This window comes from Podarcis cretensis (genome assembly GCF_951804945.1).
Source record: "Podarcis cretensis genome assembly, chromosome: 9".
NCBI classification, from domain to species: Eukaryota; Metazoa; Chordata; class Lepidosauria; order Squamata; family Lacertidae; genus Podarcis; species Podarcis cretensis.
Genome location: NC_137178.1, coordinates 74,777,077 through 74,799,668, shown reverse-complemented (window position 1 = coordinate 74,799,668; position 22,592 = coordinate 74,777,077). Strand labels below are relative to the sequence as shown.

The 22,592-nt window shown below is 48.7% G+C and overlaps 1 protein-coding gene across 1 annotated transcript in view; it reads left to right on the top strand.

Moving 5' to 3' along the window:
• Positions 1–11,463: 11,463 nt before the first annotated feature.
• Positions 11,464–22,592, top strand: part of SEMA7A (semaphorin 7A (JohnMiltonHagen blood group)) — a 51,916-nt gene continuing 40,787 nt past the window's right edge. Inside the window, exon 1 of the mRNA XM_079991593.1 lies at positions 11,464–11,620. Within this exon, the coding sequence (XP_079847719.1) occupies positions 11,482–11,620 (139 nt within the window). The 5' untranslated portion in view covers positions 11,464–11,481. The remainder of the gene's footprint in view (positions 11,621–22,592) is intronic.

Sequence of the window (22,592 nt, the reverse complement as noted above, 5' to 3'; positions counted from 1 at the left end):
ACACAATTACCTATTTTCCCACTTGAAAGGCAGGTGGGCCCTGTCTAACTTTGGCCTTGCGGATTCCTGCTATATTTGATGTCAGCGGCTTTCCATGTTATGCCTCCGCTTGCATTTTTTCATCCATGCCTGTAGCCTGTTAACTGGAATCTTCTCGGGGGAAATGCCATGGAAGGGTGCGTCCAGCCACAAACTCAGTGGTATCACAAGAGGTTGGTGGACTTTATGTACATCAATTCCTGTACGCAAGAAACTGTGGAGGTTATTTCCTGTGCAATGACCTGGAGGAGAGAAGTGCAGTGCAGTTGCTGACCAATGTGTTTGTGTGGAACTAACCATCATACATTAAAAGTGGATTATCTGAAAACAATTTTGCTGAAAGAGGAAAAGCTTTCAGAGACAATCCAAAAGTCGGTCATTGCCTACAAAATAATTTTGGTGAAACTTAAAGGCAGGCATCCTTACAGCACAATCCTTCAGTGAATGTGTTGGAAATCCTTTGTAGCCCACCCATCTCATCCAATGCCCTACGGGCTCATTGTCCTGGAGGGAAGTTCAGGAGTTGGCAGGGTTCTTGTGTCCTTATATCTCTTTCCTCTTAATCTCCTCACCACCACCTCTGGTTATTATTATTATTATTATTATTATTATTATTATATTTATTTATTTATTTATTTATTTATTTATTTATTTATTTATACCCTGCTCATCTGGCTGGGTTTCTCCAGCCACTCTGGGCAGCTTCCAACAGAATATTAAATACAATGGTTCATCAAATATTAAAAGCTTCCCTAAACACCAACGGGCACAATTCCAGAATGGGTGCAGCTTATGAGCACCTTGGGTGAATGTGGGGACTTAGGACCCTGTGGAAAAAACCCCTCCCCCATTTCTCTCTCCCCCCCCCCCTGCAATTGCTGGTGGAGCAGCAATGGCAGAGGAGATTTCCACAACAACAAGACCTCTGGGGGCCTCCATCCTGTGGCCAGAGAGTGCCTTCCAGACCAAGGGCCACATTTCCTTCTGGCAACCACACGATCCTGGTGGGTGTGGGCAGGGCAACAAATGGAAACACAGTGATACCTCGGTTTAAGAACAGTCCGGTTTAAGAATGATTTGGTTTACAAACTCCGCAAAACCGGAAATAGTGTCTTGGTTTGAGAACTTTACCTTGGTCTAAGAACAGAATCCGAATGGAATCCCCTTTTGTCTGTAGACTGGCTGCTACACCCACCCACAAACACCCCTTTATTTTCACTCTATCCTTTTTGATCATGTGAGCACTTAAAAAAGGATGCTGTGATTACTAAGACCCAGCATGGGTTTCTCAAGAACAAGTCATACCAGACAAATGTCATTGCTTTTTTTTGGTTTGGTTTGTTTTTGAGTTACAAGCTTGGTGGATCAAGGGAATGATGTGGAAACAGTGTATCTCAGTTTCAGTAAAGCTTTTGACCAAGTTCCCCATGATATTCTTCCGAGGAAGCTGGTAAAATGTGGACCCGACAAGGCACTTGTTGAGTGAGGTTACCAGACGTCCCCGTTTCCCGGGGACAGTCCCCAGATTTACAAATCAGTCCCCTGACAAAATCCATTGCAGTTGAAAAGTGTCCCCGGCTTCATTGAAAATTATCTGGTAACCTTATTGTTGGGTGGATTTCTAGCTGGTTTGACTGACCCAAAGAGTGCCCCCCAAGGGCTCCTCATTATCCTGGGGAAAAGTGACAAGTGGGGTGCTGCAGGGTTCTGTCCTGGGCCTGTTGCTGTTCAATGTCTGCAAATGAAGGAATCAAGGAGATGCTCATTCAATTTGCAGGTGACACTGGAAGAACAACATGCACAAATATAAGATGGGGGACACCTGGCTTTCCAGAAGTAAATGTGAAAAGGATCTAGGGGTCTTAAAAAGGTAAAGGGACCCCTGACCATTAGGTTCAGTCATGGCCGACTCTGGGGTTGTGGCGCTCATCTCGCTTTATTGGCCGAGGGAGCCGGCGTACAGCTTCCGGGTCATGTGGCCAGCATGACTAAGCTGCTTCTGGCGAACCAGAGCAGGGCACGGAAACGCTGTTTACCTTCCCGCCAGAGTGGTACCTATTTATCTACTTGCACTTTGATGTGCTTTCGAACAGCTAGGTTGGCAGGAGCAGGGACCGAGCAACGGGAGCTTACCCCGTCGTGGGGATTTGAACCGCTGACCTTCTGATCGGCAAGCCCTTGGCTCTGTGGTTTAACCCACAGCACCACCCTCGTCCCTCTTCTAGGGGTCTTAGTGGACCACAAAAAGAAGGAAAAAGCTTCCCAATACAGGAGTTTTAGGATAAATTCCCATGTTGAAGCATTTCTTTTTTTTATATAAATACTTTTTATTAGTTTTCAATTACAAAAATCCAATATATGCCTTATTACATCAACACCGAAATACAATGCCATGTTAAAGCATTTCTAATTCCTATGCAACGCAACCACCGAACAAGACCTGTTGGCATTTGAGGGGGAAGCAGGAGAGAAGGGGTTTCCGACTCTTGCCCATCTTTGTTCCATTTTTCTGCTGAAACTTATTCCCTTAAAAGTCTTCCATGCAGACACACAAAAGGTATTAATACCCATATTGTTTGCTGGCAGGGAAAAAGCAGCTGGGTGGTGGTGGGGGGGAGAACCTTCAGCGGGAAAACTGAGAGGAAAGAGCTGACGTGCCCTTGGATCGTTGCCTCAAGGGCAGGCAGGTTCCTTCCTCTCCTGATCTTAGCTCTAAAACACTTGGCACTGAGGTCTGGGTTGCATACACACCATATCCTTAAAACACATTGCTTCCCCCACAAAAAACCCCAGGAACTGTACTGCACTCCTCAGAGAGTTACATTTCCCAGCACCCTTAAACTACACTTCCCAGGATTCTTTGGGGGGAGCCATGTGCCCTAAAGGTATGCTGTGTCCTGAGGCAATAAAAGGCTCTGCCATTTTGTGTTCATTTCCTTGGGATGCAGGCAGCTCTGTGGTACTCAATTCTGAGCAAGGATTTGAGCACCTGGTATATCCCCCCCCCCTCCTCTCCATATTTCCAAGGGAGGAAGCCATAGCTAATTTTTAACCGGCTCACTAAATGCAGAAGTTCAGATTATAGTGGCATCTCCCAAGAGCAGAATTGCTAAATGTGTGGCAGTTTCAGAAATTGCAGAGGAAGTTACGTTGAAACAGACATGTGCATAAAAATTCCTTATTGTCTAATATTTACAGAAGATGCACGGAAGTTTTGTTATTGCTGCACCATCTTAATTATGTAAGGTGCAAAGCACCTTTTCCAGCCCAATGGCCACTTTCTCTTCCAGGGGCCACATGCCCAGGGCCAGAGATGAAAGTGGGTGGGGCAACAAACACCAATTTCCACACCTCTTCCTCCTGATTCCAGGTGAGCAGAAAACCATTTGTCAGAGTTCAAGGAGGAGGAATCCCAGCCGGGCAAAACCCTCGAGGAGGGTGCAAAGGGTGACACAGGTGGCAGGAGCAGGGCAAGGTGTGGCTTGATGAAATCCTCAAAGACTAGCTAGAGAGGACAATTGTAGATGGGAGTGAGGCCTCTTCAGTGTATCACACTTGCGCTCAGAGATCTGCACTGGCTGCCGATTCGCTACCAGGTGCTCAAAGTGTTACTATTAGCATATGAAGTCCATAACAACTTGGGACCAGTTTACCTGCAAAACGGCCTTACCCCACATGCTCCTGCTTGATCACTTTAATCCATGGAACTGGCACTGCTACAGGGGCCACATAAGGCCTGTTGTGCATTTGTAAGAACCCAATGGTTTAGTGTAGCAGCGCCTACACTTTGGAACTCCCTGCTTATTGATCTGACCTTGACAGATTAGAGAACTGGGCCAAAACAAACAAGATGGATTTTAACAGGGAGAAATGTAAAGTATTGCACTTGGGCAAAAAAAATGAGAGGCACAAATACAAGATGGGTGACACCTGGCTTGAGAGCAGTACATGTGAAAAGGATCTAGGAGTCTTGGTTGACCACAAACTTGACATGAGCCAACAGTGTGACGCGGCAGCTAAAAAAGCCAATGCAATTCTGGGCTGCATCAATAGGAGTATAGCATCTAGATCAAGGGAAGTAATAGTGCCACTGTATTCTGCTCTGGTCAGACCTCACCTGGAGTACTGTGTCCAGTTCTGGGCACCACAGTTCAAGAAGGACACTGACAAACTGGAACGTGTCCAGAGGAGGGCAACCAAAATGGTCAAAGGCCTGGAAACGATGCCTTATGAGGAACGGCTAAGGGAGCTGGGCATGTTTAGCCTGGAGAAAAGGAGGTTAAGGGGTGATATGATAGCCATCTTCAATTACAATAATCCTGCCAATGTTTTTATCTGTTTACAATTTATCTGTAAATATTCAATCAACCATTTCAATTCTTTTATTAAAAAAAAACTTTGTAATCTTGATTTCTTATTCTTCTGGTAAGTTTCACCATTTCTGCATAGCTCCCATCAACTTTAAGTGGCAGTGGCAGAGGTTTCCAAATGCCAGGATGGTAGGCAAAGGTCTTTCACATCCTGAGATTCTTTAACTCAGGGATGAGGACATTTCCAGAATGACATTGGTCAGTGGACACAGCAGCCTCACCATCCCTGTAAACTTCTTGTTTGGGTGTCACTTAAAGGCAGTTCACACAGTCAGCTAGGAACTATCAATAGGGCTGCATCAATAGGAGTATAGCATCTAGATCAAAGGAAGTAATAGTGCCACTGTATTCTGCTCTGGTCAGACCTCACCTGGAGTACTGTGTCCAGTTCTGGGCACCACAGTTCAAGAAGGACACTGACAAACTGGAACGTGTCCAGAGGAGGGCAACCAAAATGGTCAAAGGCCTGGAAACGATGCCTTATGAAGAACGGCTAAGGGAGCTGGGCATGTTTAGCCTGGAGAAGAGGAGGTTAAGGGGTGATATGATAGCCATGTTCAAATATATAAAAGGATGTCACATAGAGGAGGGAGAAAGGTTGTTTTCTGCTGCTCCAGAGAAGCGGACATGGAGCAATGGATCCAAACTACAAGAAAGAAGATTCCACCTAAACATTAGGAAGAACTTCCTGACAGTAAGAGCTGTTTGACAGTGGAATTTGCTGCCAAGGAGTGTGGTGGAGTCTCCTTCTTTGGAGGTCTTTAAGCAGAGGCTTGACAACCATATGTCAGGAGTGCTCTGATGGTGTTTCCTGCTTGGCAGGGGGTTGGACTCGATGGCCCTTGTGGTCTCTTCCAGCTCTAGGATTCTATGATTCTATGATCTCAAGCAAGTACCTTTGATATCCTCTTTTCAGCGCCTGCTTAAAAACATTCATCTTTAGACAAGTCTGTTTAGATGCTTAGGAAGCTGGGGTAATTTTAACCTGTTTTATAGTATTTTAAATTTTGTATGTTTTAAAGTATGGTTGTAATTTTTTCTTACTTTTATTGTTTTAGCTTCTAGTAGACTGCTTTGAGTAGGGATGCGGGTGGCACTGTGGGTTAAACCACAGAGCCTAGGGCTTGCCAATCAGAAGGTCAGCGGTTCGAATCCCCGCAACGGGGTGAGCTCCCGTTGCTCGGTCCCTGCTCCTGCCAACCTAGCAGTTTGAAAGCACGTCAAAGTGCAAGTAGATAAATAGGTACCGCTTTGGCGGGAAGGTGAACAGCGTTTCTGTGTGCTGCTCTGGTTCGCCAGAAGTGGCTTAGTCATGCTGGCCACATGACCTGGAAGCTGTACGCCGGCTCCCTCAGCCAATAAAGCGAGATGAGCACCGCAACCCCAGAGTCGGCCACGACTGGACCTAATGGTCAGGGGTCCCTTTACCTTTAGACCACTTTGAGGTTTCTTACATTCATATACATTTTATGAAATAAATACATAAGATGTCGTTCCTGGGTTGCAGATTCCACCCCCTGCGCCCCCCCCCCCCCCGCTCCCTGCCCAAGCTGTACACATTTATTATTTCCAGCGCTGGTTTAGTTGCTCTAAGTGGAAAAAATGAGCCCCTTGGCCTGCTGTCCTTCTAGCAAGATCTAGCCATGAAGGGTGTTACAGTTTCAGCAAGTTTGGGTGGAAATTCAGGAAGAGGATCAGGCAAAATGCCTCCTGAACCATGATCTGTCACTGTATGGGAAGCACGAGGACAGATTCTGGTAGCAGGAGGTCACTTCCTGCCACCTGATGAGAGACCTGTACCCCCTCATTCCTGGATTCACCCCCCCCCCCCAATGCCATGGGTCACTGTGGAGTTCTTAGAAATTAAGCACGATCCATTCTTCCATTAACCACAACAGGCGATCATCACTCAACAGAGGGTCAAGGAGTCCACGCTGGAAGGGTGGAAATGGAAATAAATGCTTTCTGTTGAAGGCTCAGGGATTGTCAGCTGTGCCAGTGCCAACAAAATGTTGTGGCATCAGCTCTCAAAATATGTTTTCCTCTGTGTTCTTGTTAAATGTTGGTCATTGAGACCACACCCTCTCTGTCTTCAATGAGCAAAGCAGGTCACACAAGAACGATCATTCATGCAGCCTTAAAAACAACAAAACTCATGTTATAATATTAATGATAACAATTTATTATTTATACCCCACCCATCTGGCTGGGTTTCCTCGGCCACTCTGGGCGGCTTCCAACCGAATATTAAAAACAGTACAGCATCAAACATTAAAAACTTCCCAAAACAGAGCCGCCTTCAGTTGTCTTTTAAAAGTAAAATAGTTGCTTATTGCCTTGACATCTGCTGGGAGGGCGTTCCACAGGGCAGGCGCCACTACCCAGAAGGCTCTCTGCCTGGTTCCCTGCAACCTCATTTCTTGCAGCAAGGGAACCGCCAGAAGGCCTTCGGTGCTGGACCTCAGTGTCCTGGCTGGATGATGGGGTTGGAGACGCTCCTTCAGGTATACAGGACCCCCTCCTGGTTTTCTCCCGGGAATCGTCGCCGTATCTGGTTGCAGTGGCGGCACCAGCATTGCCCCCCATCCGTGAGCACCTCGTATGACACGGGGCCAGTGACCCTGGTGACTGTGGCAGGTACCCATGCTGGGCCTGCCCCAAAATTCTTTGTGTACACTGGGTCCTGGGCCTCAAAGGTCCGGGGGTTCCTGCCTCCCCCCACCACTACCTCATCCTGAGCTCTATCGGGGTGAAGGCGGTCCAATCTGATTGCAAGGTGCCGACCCATTCAGCGGGGCTCCGGCCAGCCGTTGAGCTGGGGGTGCTGTGCTAGAAGGAATGTGGCAAGGCGGTACTCCCAATCCCTTTGCATCATGTGGCGAAGGGTGTCCTTGGTGGTCCGCACCATGCGTTCTGCTTGGCCATTGGTGGCAGGGTGGAATGGCACCGAACGGATGTTGCGGATGGCGTTCTGCGCTGTGAAGGTTTGGAATTCTCCTGACGTAAATGCAGTCCCGTTGTCTGAGACGAGAGTGTCAGGGAGCCCGTGGGTTGCAAAAAGCCTGCGTAGTACCCGGATGGCTGCGGATGTAGAAGTGGACGGTACCAGTGCGACTTCCAGCCATTTGGTGTAGGAGTCCACCACTATGAAGAATGTTTTCCTCTGAAAGGGGCCAGCGAAGTCCACATGCAGGCGTGACCATGGTGCTCGGGCGGACTCCCGGGACTGGACTGGGGCCCTTGGAGGATCTGGGTGGGATTCTTGGCAGGCCTGGCAGTGTTTGACCCAGGCCTCTATCTCTCCGTCGATCCCCGGGCACCACACATAACTCCTGGCAAGGGCCTTCATTCTTACTACCCCTGGGTGTGTCTCGTGTAGGGCTGTGAGGACCCTTTTGTGGAGGGACTGGGGAACAATGACCCTGCTTCCCCATAACAGGCACCCCTTGTGGGCCGACAGTTCATGTTTGCGGGTTGTGTAGCCGGCAAATTCTGACCCGGGGCTGCTACTGGGCCATCCCCTCCACACCCAGTCCAGGACCGGGAGATGACCCTATCTTTCTTGGAATGGTGTGCAACTTCTTGTACCTGAATGGGGCGGTTGGGAAGCAGCTCCAGGCTCATAACCTCTTGTGCAGGTGCTGGGTCGGGGCCTGTTTCCGGTAGTGGTAGCCTGCTAAGGGCGTCCGCATGGCCCATCGCCTTCCCCGGGCGGTGAATCAGTGCATACTGGTAGCTGGCAAGGAAAATTGACCACCTGAGGACGCGAGGAGACAGCACTTGGGGGGTCTGCTTTTTGGGGGCAAACAAGCCAAGCAACGGCTTGTGGTCAGTCACCACGGTGAAGGGCTGCCCGTACAAGAAATCATTGAATTTTTTTACTCCCTTCACGATTGCCAGACCCTCCTTGTCTATTTGCGAGTAGTTCCGCTCGGTTGCGTTGAGTGTCTGGGAAAAGTATGCCACCGGTACCTCTCTTCCATCTGGGAATTGGTGTCCCAGGACAGTGCCAATGCCATAGGGCGAGGCGTCGCATGCTAGCACCACCGGCAGCCTCTTGTCAAAGTGTGCCAAGACTGAGTTTGAGACAAGCAAGTCCTTGACTGCCTGGAATGCAGCCTCCTGGCGCTGGCCCCACACCCAAGGGGCCCGCTTGTCCAGGAGTCTGTGTAGGGGCTCCGCTACCGCCGCCTTGTGGGGAAGGAAGGAATGGTAAAAGTTCAATAGTCCCAAGAAGGCCTGAAGTTCAGTCTTGCTCTTGGGCGCTGGGGCATCACAAATGGCCCGTATCTTGTCCCCAGTTGGGTGGACCCCTTCTGCATATACCATAAATCCCAGAAAGTCCACTTTGGTCAGTTTAGGAATCAAAATGGTTCCAGGTTGGTCTTCCTGTGCTGATCTATGTACGTGTAGTTATGAACATTATCATATATCTAAGACCATAAAATTCCTATCGCTTCCACCAGGAACAAACAGTGAAGTGCCTGTTGCACCACAGCTGCCCACGCACGATACCTGGAAAGCACATTCAGTCCCTCAAAGAGTTCTGTGCACTGCAGTTTTCCCCACGCCTCCTGCCCCAACAGAGCTGCAAGTCCAGCAACCCTGAACAAACTGCAGTGCCCAGAATTCTTTGAGGGGGGAAATATGTTTCAAAAGCGTCCACAGCCAAAGAAATGCCTGTCCGGTGGATTTCTGCCCAAAGGTGGATTCATCATTTCATCGTCATTTTTTTATTTGTATACCGTCTTTCTAACTTACAATACTCAAGGTGGTTTACAAGCTGTAGAAACAAAAAAATGTACATCTTATAACAACCTAATGCAATACAAAAATGTGATAATAAAACTTTAAAATAGGCAACCTACATCAAAAAAAGTAACATTCAACAATCATTGGAATAGTATTAACTAATAATTAAATAATTCAATAATAATAATAATTAAATAATAACAACATATAAAAGTTAAACACAAAATCCACTCAACAGTTACAAGAAATAATTTCTAAAGTATAATCAATAAAACAACAGCAAGCCACAGTACATAAAACAATACAATACACATTGAGAAGCAGAGACCAGAGGGTGGGGCAAGGCAGGTGGAAGGAGGCCTTGCCTGATGGAGTCTCTCCCCTCCTCTAAAAGGATTTTGCACCTTTAATTCTTGGCTTTTAATAGCGTTGTAAGGACACATGACCGCCACCTGCTGGCCATAAAATGATTTCTCCTAGACTAGAATCACCCGCAGAGTCTCAAGTTCCTTATTTATTGCATTTCTATCGTGCCTTTCTTCCAAGGAGCTCAAGCTGGAGTATGTGGTTCTTCTTCTCATTAGATCCGCACAACAACCCTGTGTGGTAGGCTAGGCTGAAAGTAGTAGTGACTGGGTTAGGGTCATCCAGTGTGCTTCGTGAACAAGCAGGGATTCGAACCCTGGTCTGACACTAACCACCACACCACACCGGCACATACTTACTTATTTACTTACTTACTTAATTTCTATACCGCTCTAAACCTCAGGACGGTTTTTGTCTCAGGACGGTTTTTGTAAGAACTGTGATTAGCCAGCGCCGGCGTGACCCACACAAGGCCCCAAGGATGCTTTTCACAAGAAAACTCTTTGGAGTCCAATGGTGAAAATTTAATGACGTCCAGGCTCGCCAGACCCTCTAGCCCCATAGACCACACTGCATCTGAGCCCAAATCCTCTGTGGGCTGCGGCGGGCACCTATCTGAAGGAGCGTCTCCACCCCCTTCATTCTGCCCGGACGCTGAGGTCCAGCGCCGAGGGCCTTCTGGCGGTTCCCTCATTGCGGGAAGCCAAGTTACAGGGAACCAGGCAGAGGGCCTTCTCGGTAGTGGCACCCGCCCTGTGGAACACCCTCCCACCAGATGTCAAAGAGAAGAACAACTACCAGACTTTTAGAAGACATCTGAAAGCAACCCTGTTTAGGGAAGCTTTTAATGTTTGATATATTACAGTATTTTAATATTTTTTTTGGAAGCCGCCCAGAGTGGCTGGGGAAGCCCAGCCAGATGGGCAGGGTATAAATAATAAAATATTATTACAGTGGTACCTCGGGTTAAGTACTTAATTCATTCCGGAGGTCCGTTCTTAACCTGAAACGGTTCTTAACCTGAAGCACCACTTTAGCTAATGGGGCCTCCCACTGCCGTCACGCTGCCCCAGCACGATTTCTGTTCAAATCCTGAAGCCAAGTTCTTAACCCGAGGTCAGTGGCGTAGCGTGGGGGGTGCAGGGGGGGGCCGGCCGCACCGGGCGCAACATCTGGGGGTTAGGGTTACGGTGCGCAAATCCACGGGTTAGGGGGCGCAAATTATGTGCCTTGCCCCGGGTGCTGACAACCCACGCTACGCCACTGCCCGAGGTACTATTTCTGGGTTAGCGGAGTCTGTAACCTGAAGCGTCTTTAACCCGAGGTAAAAGGTAAAGGTAAAGGTACCCCTGCCCATACGGGCCAGTCTTGACAGACTCTGGGGTTGTGCGCCCATCTCACTCAAGAGGCCAGGGGCCAGCGCTGTCCGGAGACACTTCCGGGTCACGTGGCCAGCGTGACATCACTGCTCTGGCGAGCCAGAGCCGCACACGGAAACGCCGTTCACCTTTCCGCCAGTAAGCGGTCCCTATTTATCTACTTGCACCCGGGGGTGCTTTCGAACTGCTAGGTTGGCAGGCGCTGGGACCGAGCAGCGGGAGCGCACCCCGCCGCAGGGATTCGAACCGCCGACCTTTCGATCGGCAAGTCCTAGGCGCTGAGGCTTTAACCCACAGCGCCACCTGCGTCCCTTTAACCCGAGGTACCACTGTATTATTATTATTATTATTATTATTATTATTATTATTATTATTATTATTATTATCTCTGCCGCTCCCCCCTCGCAGGGCTGTTGTGGGATGCAAACCCCGCAGCCGCGAGTTCCGCAGGCGAAGGGAGCGAGGGGATTCCCCAGCCCCGCCCCCTCGGCTAGCCCCGCCCCTCCCCGCGCAGGTACTTCTGCCGGGCGCGATGCTCCGCGCGGAGGCTGCTCGCGCTGTCCACGGGGGCGCAGATGGGATCCGAGCAGCGCCGCCGCGTCGCCTCCCGCCTCGCCCGGTGGGCCAGCCGCCTGCTGCTGCTGCTGCTGCTGCTGCTTCCCTCCGCCGTCGCGTCGCGGCCGGCCGGGCCCAGGATCGGCTCGCCGGCGCTGGGTAAGCGGAGCACCGGAGAGGATCTTGCTGGTCCCGCTCCTCCTTTGGGCGCCGGCGGCTGGCTTTGCTGGGGATAGGGCATTTCGGGAAGGGGCGCGCGGCAGTGTGGTCTAGTGGGGAGAGCGCTGGGCGCGGACCGGGGAGAGGCCGGGGTTCAGATCCCGCCGTACCCCGCGCTCAATGACCTTGGAGGCCGTTCAGCCTCGCCTACCTCGCAGGGTGGTTGTGGTTTTGTGGGGATTAGATGAGGCACGTTGCCTTGAGCTTCGTGGTCGGAAAGGTGAGATAGAAATGCAACCAGTCAATCAATAAAAATTGCTTAGCGTGTTTCATTGCATTTCCTTCAATAGAATTACTGTACAGAGAAAAGGAAGGTGCAGTTTTTAGCTCTTAAGGGTGCCTGCTTTGACATGACCTCTGCAGCGTTCAGTGGTGCCTACTCTCGTGCAAAGGTCTCCAAGCACGCTGGCGTTCTTGCAGTTAAGTTTCTGAGCTTTGTGAGCCTAGTCAGGTTCCCCACCCCAAAGGCTGTAATTCCCTGTGTGCTTACCTGGGAGTAAGCCTCATTGAATTCAATAGGACTTGCCTCTGAGCAGGCGTGCATATGATTGTATGGGTACATTAGGGAAGAAAGTCTGTGTAGTTACTCAGAAGTAACTGCACTGCTTTCAGTGGGTTTACTCCCTGGTAGGGATGACTGAATCCGTCCATGTTGCTGTCTTGATTTTTCAGTCTTAATTTCAGTTCTCCACATTAGTGTTCTTTTTATATATTTTTCAAGAAAAGGTACTCTTGAAAATTTGTCAGCATTTTAGTCTGTGTTTCTCCTAAAATGCACATTTCTTTGTACAGTATGTTGTTTTGCCTAATACGTCTTTGCAAAGCAATTATCTGCATGCATAAGTTACTTTCGCCAATATGCAGTTCTAATTGATATGGGACCCATGTGCCCACACTTACCCGGGAGTAATCCCCACTGATCACAGTGCAATTTGGATCTGAGCAAACGGCACAGTTTGGCCTAGTAGTCTCTTTGCCTAAGAGCAAGAGAGCTGGGTTCAAGTCTTTTTTCTCCCGTGTGTGAGACCCGCTGGACAGCCCTGGGCCAGCCGAGGATTCACCCTCTGCTTTAAACTCACAAGAGGGAGAGTCTTCACAAAGTGTTCAGCCTCTTTTCTGTGCCAAGAACTCACTTAGTGGTCTTGTGCGGTTCAGCCTTGGCTGCCTTATCTGCTCTGGGGAGAGAATTTTAGCCTAAATAAAGATCGGGGAAGGACTTTTCTTTCTGGCATATTTATGCCCTCCTCCTGCCAAGGAGCTCTGGGTGCCTGGCATGTAATTTCACTCCTCTCCCTTTATTCTCTCGACAACCCTGTGAGGTAGGAGGATGGGGGCTGAGCCATGGCCACCCTGTGGATTTCGTAGCTGAGCCGGCCATTCTTGCCTTCTGCCTATTGCTTGTGAAATGATTCAAACACTTCCAGAGACTCCTTGGGGGTAACCAATGTGGTTCCATCTATATGTTGTTCATTAGTGTATTGCATTGCAGGCACGTCCAACTCCCAAGAGACTGTGATCTACTCAGTCTATAAAAATACTGGCTTTGATCTACCCGTGGTTATTTATTGACAGGCAAAGTTGTTGAGTTTTTTTTAGGGGAGCCAAAGCTTTTTATGGTGGTGGGGGAGAAAAGATCTACCACGGGCGTCCAGTGATCTACTGGAGGTGTCCAGTGATCTACTGTAGGTGTCCAGTGATCTACCGGTAGACCACAACCTACCTGTTGGACATGCCTGGTGTATTGCGTTTCTATACTGCCTTTTACAACTCTGTGACAGGCAGGGTGGGCTGACAGGCAGAGAGCGGCTCAGGATCAGACCCAGTGGACTTCATGGATCAGTAGGGATTTGAACCTGGGTCTTTCCAAGGTTTTAGCTCCTCTGTCTCCCCCCCTCTAATACATTAAGAATAAGAATAAATTTATTACTTGTGCCCCAGCCACTCTGGGTGGCTTCCAACAGAATCTAGCAGAACACAGCGAAACATCAGACACTGAAAACTTCCTCAAACAGGGCTGCCTTCAGATGTCTATGGAAAGTCATATGGAAAGTTCATCTCCTTGACATCTGGTGGGAGGGTGTTCCACAGGGCGGGTGTCACTACCAAGAAGGCCCACTGCCTGGTTCCCTTGTAACTTCGCTTCTCGCAGTGAGGGAACCGCCAGAAGCCCCTCGGTGCTGGACCTCAGCACTGAACGATGGGGGTGGAGACGCTCCTTCAGGTATACTGAAGGTCAGTACCAACACTTTGAATTGTGCTCAGAAACATACTGGGAGCTGACGTAGATCCTTTAGGACCAGTGTTATATCGTCCTGGCGGCCACTCCACGTTACCAGTCTAGCTGCTGCATTCTGGATTAGTTGTAGTTTCGGAGTCAGCTTCGAAGATGGAGAAGCAGGACTGTTTTTTCCCACTGCTGGGTTGCTTAGGAATGAGAAGTGGGGGAGAATGTTGGCTTCCCTGCAGTCTTTGCACGTAGACTCTTCTTCAGCAACACTCTGCAGTAGACATACAGCGTTTTATTTATGTTACACAATTTATACAGGGAAGGCACCTGCTTCATATCAATAGGCGAGGAGTTCCAAAGTGTAGGCCCTGCCACGCTAAATGATACATGGCACATGACCTTCTCTGGATTGTAGGGGTGGCTCTGCCCTATATCAGAGAAGTAGGTGACTCTCTGGTCCTTTGGCTCTTATATCCAAAGGACATTCACAGGGTTTTGGAGAGCTGATCTTTCTGAGCTATGTCAATGAGAGTTGTTGTTTCTTTTTTTAAAAGAAGTGTCCCACCTTGTTTAAAGGGGGTGACAGAAGACGTGGTCAGGGACCTATAATGTGGGGATCCATAGCATAGAAAATGGGTTGCAGGGGTCCCCAAACTAAGGCCCGCGGGCCGAATAAGGCCTGAGGGACTTGTTTATCTGGCCCACGGCGATGCCCACTGCCACCACCCGCACTTACCGGCGCTGCGCTGCGCGGCTGCCCACTTCCGGGTCGGAGGAGCACCGGAAATAGCTTGTGCGGATGCGCAAGCTTTATTTGCGCATGCGCAAGCTTTATTTGCTCATGTGCAAGCATTATTTCCGGTGCACATCCAGGTCGGAGGAGGCCTGTGCACATGCGCACAAGCTATTTCCGGTGCTCCTCCGACCTGGAAGTGCGCCGGAAATAGTGTGTGCGCAAGCTTCCCCGCGCGATTGGCACTGGAGACACCGGCTGCCTCCAGCTGTTGTGGGCAGCAGCCATGACTAGCCCTCTCCTCCTCGTGACTCCCCAGGTTTCAGGCAGGGGGCTTTCCCAGCCCTACCTGCAGATGCTAGGTGGTATGCCTTCTGCATGCCTAGCAGCTGCTCTGCCATTGAGCAGCAGCCCTTTCTGGAAAGAGGTGGGCTGAGGGGTTCTTTAGCTGTGCAGGCATATTCCTTCACTTGCTTTTCAAAACGTGGGGAGCTGGCCCTGCTGTGTTTGGGGCCCGCCTGATGGTGCTGCAGGAGCAGAGCCCCCACCGACCCACATGTAGCCCCCCCCCACCTGTAGCTGTATATGTTGCGGTCCAGCCTCAAAGGATGCTTCCATCAGCCATGATACCAATTTGGTTGGCATTTGCATTTTACAGTGATATCACTTTGGTTGGCATTTGCATGTTAGCATTTGCATTTTACAGAGAGGCCCAGGGAAGCGTTTGGCTTCATAGCTCTTGCTTCTGAGAAAAGAGAAATGAAAGACCAGAGAGCTGACCTGGAAAAGCACCTTTTCCTCTCTATTTCTCTTGAAACAGAACTACTTCTGTGTGCAGAAAGCTCTCCTGCCATGACGTTGTAGGGGGTTGGACTAGATGGTCCCTTCTGACTCTACAATTCGCTCTCTCTCTCTCTCTCTGGGAAGAGCAGGAAGCTTTTTGGAATTGGAGAAACCTATTTGAGACCAAAGGGACGTGGGTGGTGCTGTGGTTTAAAACCACTGAGCCTCTTGGGCTTGCTGATCAGAAGATCGGCTGGTTCGAATCCCCGTGAGGGGGTGAGCTCCCATTGCTCGGTCCCTGCTCCTGCCAACCTAGCAGTTCGAAAGCATGTCAAAGTGCAAGTAGATAAATAGGTAAATGGGAAGGTAAATGGCGTTTCCGTGCACTGCTCTGGTTCGCCAGAAGCGGCTTAGTCGTGCTGGCCACATGACCCGGAAAAACTGTCTGCGGACAAACGCTGGCTCCCTTGGCCTGTAAAGTGAGATGAGTGCCGCAACCCCAGAGTCGTCTGCGACTGGACTTAACTGTCAGGGGTCCTTTACCTTTTTAATTTTTTATTTGAGACCAAGGATGTGGCGCATTGGGTCCCAGAGTAGGCAGGGTGACTTGGCTGGAGCAGTGGCAGAGCAGGGTTTCACTGCGCCTGGGATGCGTGGCGCAGAGGGCGAACACAGCACTTCCACAGTAATCCAGTTTTGAAGTAACCACTGCATGAACTACTGCAGCGAGGCTTTCAATGATCAGTGAGTGGTTGTCCCCCCTTATTAAAACCTGCACAGTGAGGTGGTGATCCCTTGCATCACTGATCCAGAATGATGAAAGGATTTGGCAGTCAGTGAGGTTTGTAATCTGCCAGGATGCTGAACAGCAAAACCAGAAAAGCTTAAGACAATGGGTTTTGTAATGCCTTGTGCTGCAGGCCTTGAAAGCCAGAGCTGTTAAAGTAGTATCTGATAAGCCTGCAAGGCATGCCAGGAATTGCATGACCCTGAGAAGCTGAGCCTGACTCATGATTGGGGTTAGGAAGCCTCTGAAGGACCTACGTGTCAGGATTAAGATGTAATAAGATTCAACGTGAGAGATGTTGTTGTTGTAGTAGTAGTTAAAATTTATATACTGCCATTCATCTGAAGATCACGGGGTGGTTCACAACATAAACATACAAAATGAGAACACAAAATACATAATTAAACAACAAACAAACCAATAAGCTCCTTCCCACAGACACATTTAAAAGGCCTGGGGCAAGAGGAATGTTTTTGCCTGGTGCCTAAAGATATGTAATGAAGGCAGCAGGTGAGGCTCCCTAGGGAGAGAATTCCACAAATGGGGAGCCACCACAGAAAAGGCCCGTTCTCAGGTTGCCACCCTCTAGACATGAAAAAGGGCCTCAGAGGATGATTGCAGGGTCTGGGTTGGTCCATATTGGGAGAGGTGGCCCTCCAGGCCCTTTATGACTTACCCATGCCCGACACTGCCCTTCAGATTTCTGCAGTGTCACCAGGTAGGAGGTGGGGCTGGTTTCGTTTATGGGTGCTCCCCTTGCGCTTGTTTAATTGTCAAGATCATAGACTTCACAATCTGCACATTATAAAGAAGGAATGGGTGCAGAATCCAGTGCATCTCCAAAAATGATTTAAAATTTTTGTGTGAAGGCAGGCTTGAAAGTGCCTGGCGACATTTCTGAAGCAAAGAAGCAGGGAAGGTGCCTTCTCCTGAGTAAGGCTAATGGGTCATCTAGCTGAGTATTGTCTACTCCAGGGGCTCCCAAAGTGGGTTGTAGTATCGCTTGGGAGGCAGTCGGATTGCCTGCTGGGGTTGCTGGAGGTGTAAATGACCATTAAACTTTGCAGAGAAGGTATTGATGGATCAAGCTCATCCATTTTGTTGAGTTAACGGAACTAAATCACTTTAATTGGATTTTGAGTCAATGTGACATTGATTCTTACAGTTTTGAATTTTCTTGTGTTATTGTCTTCCTTGGTGGGTTGGGCAAACCAATTTCCTGAGTGGGGATGAGCACGTGGAGCCAAGGTGGGACCACTTGTGTACACGGACTGGCAGGATGTTGGCGGCCGAATCCAGGACCTTCTCTGCGCAAAGCAGGTGCTGAACTAGGGCCCTTTCCCTGAGCCTTGCTGGCTTTGGGGTCCTGCACAGCTCTGACCCTCAATTCAACCAATTCTTTCATATCCTTCTGCTGCTATGGGGAGTGTGCCTGTGTGGCAGGATGCCCTCCCAGGATGACCGCAGCCCTCCCTCCCTTCTGGGAGACAGACTGACCTCATGGAGGCCTTGCAGGGTGTTTCCTCATAGCTGACCTCTCCTCTCCGTTCTGGAAAAATGCCACACTTCAGCCAATGTTGTTGTGGATGACTGGGGAAGGGCTGTGGTTCAGTGCTAGAGCAGGATCAGTCCTCCATGGCATCCTCACATAGGCCTCTCCTGGCTTGAAACTTTGGAGAGCTTCTGCCAGTCTGTGTGGAGTTAGATGGACCCAAGTGTCTGACTCTGCATAAGGCATGTTCCACATTAAGATTGATAAAATTGTAGTTGATCAATAGGGGGCCCAAAATGGAGCCCCCCTAAACAGCTTGGGGTTCTCTCCTCTTCTGGCACACACCACACCAGCCCCGATCTGCACCCTCCTCAAGGGTTTTTACCTCCTTGAACTTCGGCAAAGAGTTGCCCCAAACATTAAGACTGTGCAGCAATAACAAAACTTCTTCCGGAAATATTAGACAGTAAGGAAATTTTAAGCACATGGCTACAGCCTGACGATTAACAGTGTCTGTTTCAGCATAACTTCCTCTGCAATTTCTGAAACCGCCACACATTTAGCAATTCTATTCTTGGGAGATCCCACTATAATCTGAACTTCTGCATTTAGTGAACCAGTTAAAAATTAGCCATGGCTTCCTCCATTGGTGTGTATGTAGCCTAGACCTTAGTGCTGAGCATCTTATATACATTTACATAATGCAGCGCATGGCCTTGATCCGTTCTTCGTTGCTCCATCTTGAGCAATCTGCCACCCATTTGAGATTTTCATTTTAATGCCCCAGTTACTTCTCTGAAGTAAGCCTATGCATACAACTCCAAAGCAGCATCAAAGAGACCAGCTCATTGCAAGGGATGCTCTTTCATCCTGTTTGTTTGTTTATACCCTATCTGCTTGATTCCAAATTCTGATCCTTCACCTCTCAGGTTTTTAGCTTGCCCTGTGTTAATAACTTTGCCAAATCAGGATTTGTTCCAAGATAAGAGCATTTTCCAGGAGAGTTTAATACACACAGACTAAAGTTGGAAAACCATGTTTAGTGTGGTTATTGTCTCGTCCTCCTCCATTTTTCAGTGGCACACCACTTTTGTTGTGAAGGTAAAGCAGGCCCACAAAATCGGTAGCATGCAATCAGTTTCCGTTGAGACTCTGCAATGTTTTCCCATAAAAAGTAACCAGCCCCACCTCCCCACCCCAAATCCCAAGCTGCTGTTTGCAATAAATGGCAAATTCAGGGGCAAATAGCAGCTGCGGGAGGGCGATTTGGGATGGGGAAATGGTGGAGAGACTCACTCCAGATTTGCAGCATGCTCCTGATTGAGGTTCCATGTTCCTGCTTCCTAGGCATGCTACTCTAGGCAATGGAGCACATAAATGAGCCCTGCTGGACCAGACCAAAGGTATCTCCAACCCAGCATCTTGTTCTCAAAAGCAGGACTTGAGTGCAATAGCAGCTCTTCCCACTTGTGATTCCCAGCGTTCAGGGGTAGACTGCCTCAGACACTGGAGGTGCCAAACACACTAGTAGCCTCTGGAAGTCCAACCCTCTTTCTCCCTGCTCTCTCCTCCGTGGGGTGAGGAGGTAGCTAGCATGTTTGGTTAGCTGTGGATTGGGCCAGTAGCCCAAAGTTCAGGAAAGCTGTGAGCTGATCTGCTTACAGCCTTGTTGTTTCCATCATGGTTTTGAGGTTCAAAATAAATGTGCCCACAAACAGTCGCTGACTCATCTGCTGTAAATGTGTGTGCAGGTCTATCTATTTTGGCCTCCCAGCAGACGGACTGAACTTCCTCTTTCGTCCCGTGCTGCTTACTTTTGTAATGACTTTGTCCTTTTATCATTATGCCACAGTTTTAAAAGCCCTGTTGTAATGGGGACTATAACTGTTTTTAGGCTCCAGGGTTTCAGGCAGTGGGGAGCAGGGGGTCCCTCTCAGCCTGAGCTGGAGACTTTCTACACGAGGCCAGAGGCTCTCGTACTGAGCTGTGGGCCTGCCATAATAGTCTATTGAGGCATGCACAGCTCTTGGCACCCTGCATGGGGGGGGGGGGTTGGACTAGATGACCCTAGAGCCTCTGAGTTCTGCCCTCCCCTAGGGAAACCTTGCTTACTGATCACTCACCCTGATTTGTTTGTTTGTTTGTGTGTGTGTGTGTGTGGGGGGGAGGTTAGCCTTGGTCAATGATTTATTGCCACTGATTACACATTACTCCATGCTTTCCAGTGAATCCTCTTTCAACTCACCTTATCACAAAAAGTATTTGGGGTAGGGCAATGGCAGTGGCAGGGACGCAGGTGGCGCTGTGGGTTAAAGCCTCAGCGCCTAGGACTTGCCGATCGAAAGGTCGGCGGTTCGAATCCCTGCGGCGGGGTGCGCTCCCGCTGCTCGGTCCCAGCGCCTGCCAACCTAGCAGTTCGAAAGCACCTCCGGGTGCAAGTAGATAAATAGGGACCGCTTACCAGCGGGAAGGTAAACGGCGTTTCCGTGTGCGGCTCTGGCTCTGGCTCTGGCCAGAGCAGCGATGTCACGCTGGCCACGTGACCCGGAAGTGTCTCCGGACAGCGCTGGCCCCTGGCCTCTTAAGTGAGATGGGCGCACAACCCCAGAGTCTGTCAAGACTGGCCCGTACGGGCAGGGGTACCTTTACCTTTACCTTTAATGGCAGTGGCAAAAGGTTTGCTGCTCCAGAGCACTCGATCAACTTTAGTTGTGCAACCTGGCTTTGTCAGGATGTGATTAAAACCCACATCGGAATTAGTAACCATCTAGAAGTGCCCTTTGTACACTAATCCTTTAGGCAGCTTCTGAAATAGGGTAGGCAGAGAGGCCTTCCTCACCTCTGGCAATTGTATGGGAGGTGGAATTTCATCAGGTGTTACTTGTTAGGCTGAAAGTCCCCTTTCTACCCATTAAAGCTGCAGCCCTGTGTTTCACAAGATGTCTTAGCTGTGTTCTCCTTAACTAAACTGCAAACATGGCACCTCACTAATATCGCTCTACGCAGGCATGGCCAAACTTGACCCTCCAGATGTTTCGGGACTACAATTCCCAGCATCCCTGACCACTGGTCCTGTTAGCTAGGGATAATGGGAGTTGTAGTCCCAAAACATCTGGAGGGCCATGTTTGGCCATGCCTGCTCTACAGCCATGGTGAGAGGACTCCAACTCCCATCAGGCCCTGAGCCAGCAAGATGAATATTCCAGGTTCAGCTCATAGCATCCTCTCATTGTGACATTTTTTTGGTTGCACACTCCTTGTTTAAATGTATAGTTATAGATACCAAAGGTGTTTTGCAGCCCCCTTCACAGACCATGAAATTGGGGCCATTTTGGTGGGGATGGGTGTGCAGTTGTCAGAGCAGCAGGGAGACTCATTTGTAGCTCTGATGGGACTAGCAGCCACTGTCTTGTCCATTCAGGGGGGAAAGGCAAGCAAGCGGCTCCAAACAGTAGGCTAGAAGCCAGTACATCTGAACTGGGAGAATTTGCCCAAGTTCTCTTCCATTTCTTTCCACTTTTGCTCTCTAGGGCTCTGAGGTCCGGCCAGCTCAATTCCAGCCTTGCTAGACACAAAATCCCATGTCATGGATGTGGCCTGCAGGCCACAGACCCAAGAGATTGCTGGTTCACACCAGGGTCCCCAGCTGAGGAAACCGCAGCCCATTCTCAGGAACCCTCAGCCTGCCTACAAGACCCTAGGCTTATTCCTAAAAGTATTTCTAAATTGTTTTCTCTGAAACATGCAAAAACAACAATCAATGTTCAACAGTACCACTCAACCCGTACAGAAGTACTAATTAACGGTTTAATTACATGTAACTTGTAAGCCATTTCAGTTTTTTTTAAAAGTAATATTCAGAATTTTAAAGTTTACAAAGAAGTAAAAAAGAAACAAGAAAAATGAAAAAAACCAGAGAAAAAATACAATCATTTTAAAAAAAGATAAAAAAACCAAATCTAACCTTTACATATTTTTCTTTAACTTATTTCCTTGACCTCCTCACACCTCCCGTTTTTGTATCCTAATTCAAATTGATAATTCAGCAAATCCTTGCACATTTTCTCTTTCCTAACAGAATCCTTAAATTTACCATATTATTTTTTTAAAAACCGCTTTTACTTTATCCAATCTTAACTCTCATCCAAGTCTATATATCTATACTTATTCTTAATACGTTTCCCTAAGGTCAAAAAAGATTCCATTCCACGAATTTCCCCACTCTCATTAAAGAAAACAAAAAAGAAATTATATTATATGCATATTGAGTTCCCAATTTCCAATCCACCCATCCCCCCTTCCTGGTTTCAGTCCCCAGCATAAGTCCATAAATCTCAAAAAGCCATCAACCCGGAGATCTCAAATCCGAGGCTCTTAAATCTCTTTCATGCCCCCTCTGCCAGTCTTTTTGATAATCTTTAGTAGTAAAATCCAAATCTCGGGGAAGCTCCAACCCAACAGCATCCACATTCCTTCCAGCCAAACCTCGATAATTGAAAGTAGGGCCTATAAAATATTCCAAATCTTGTTTCATTCTCCTTTCAGTTCCAAAGGTCCCCAAAGTTCCAACTTCCACCTGAATCAGATTTGTAATCCAAAGGTCATCTGGTCTCCACATAAGGAGATCTCTCCATCTTTCACTTTCCAATTCAGGCCAGGCTTCCATCTTCAAAAATTTATTTCTCTTTGTTACCATCATGTCAGGCTTCAAACTGTAGCTTGCCTTTTGCATCTGCAGGGTCACGTAAGCCATTTCAGTTTTTAAACAAAGGTATCACTCCACAAGTTGCCACATGTCCTCGGAGACATCTAGCTCTGTTCTCTTGATGTTGCCTGTTATGTTGTGGGTGAACATATCAGACAACCCAGCGATTCTTCAGACAGCTCTTG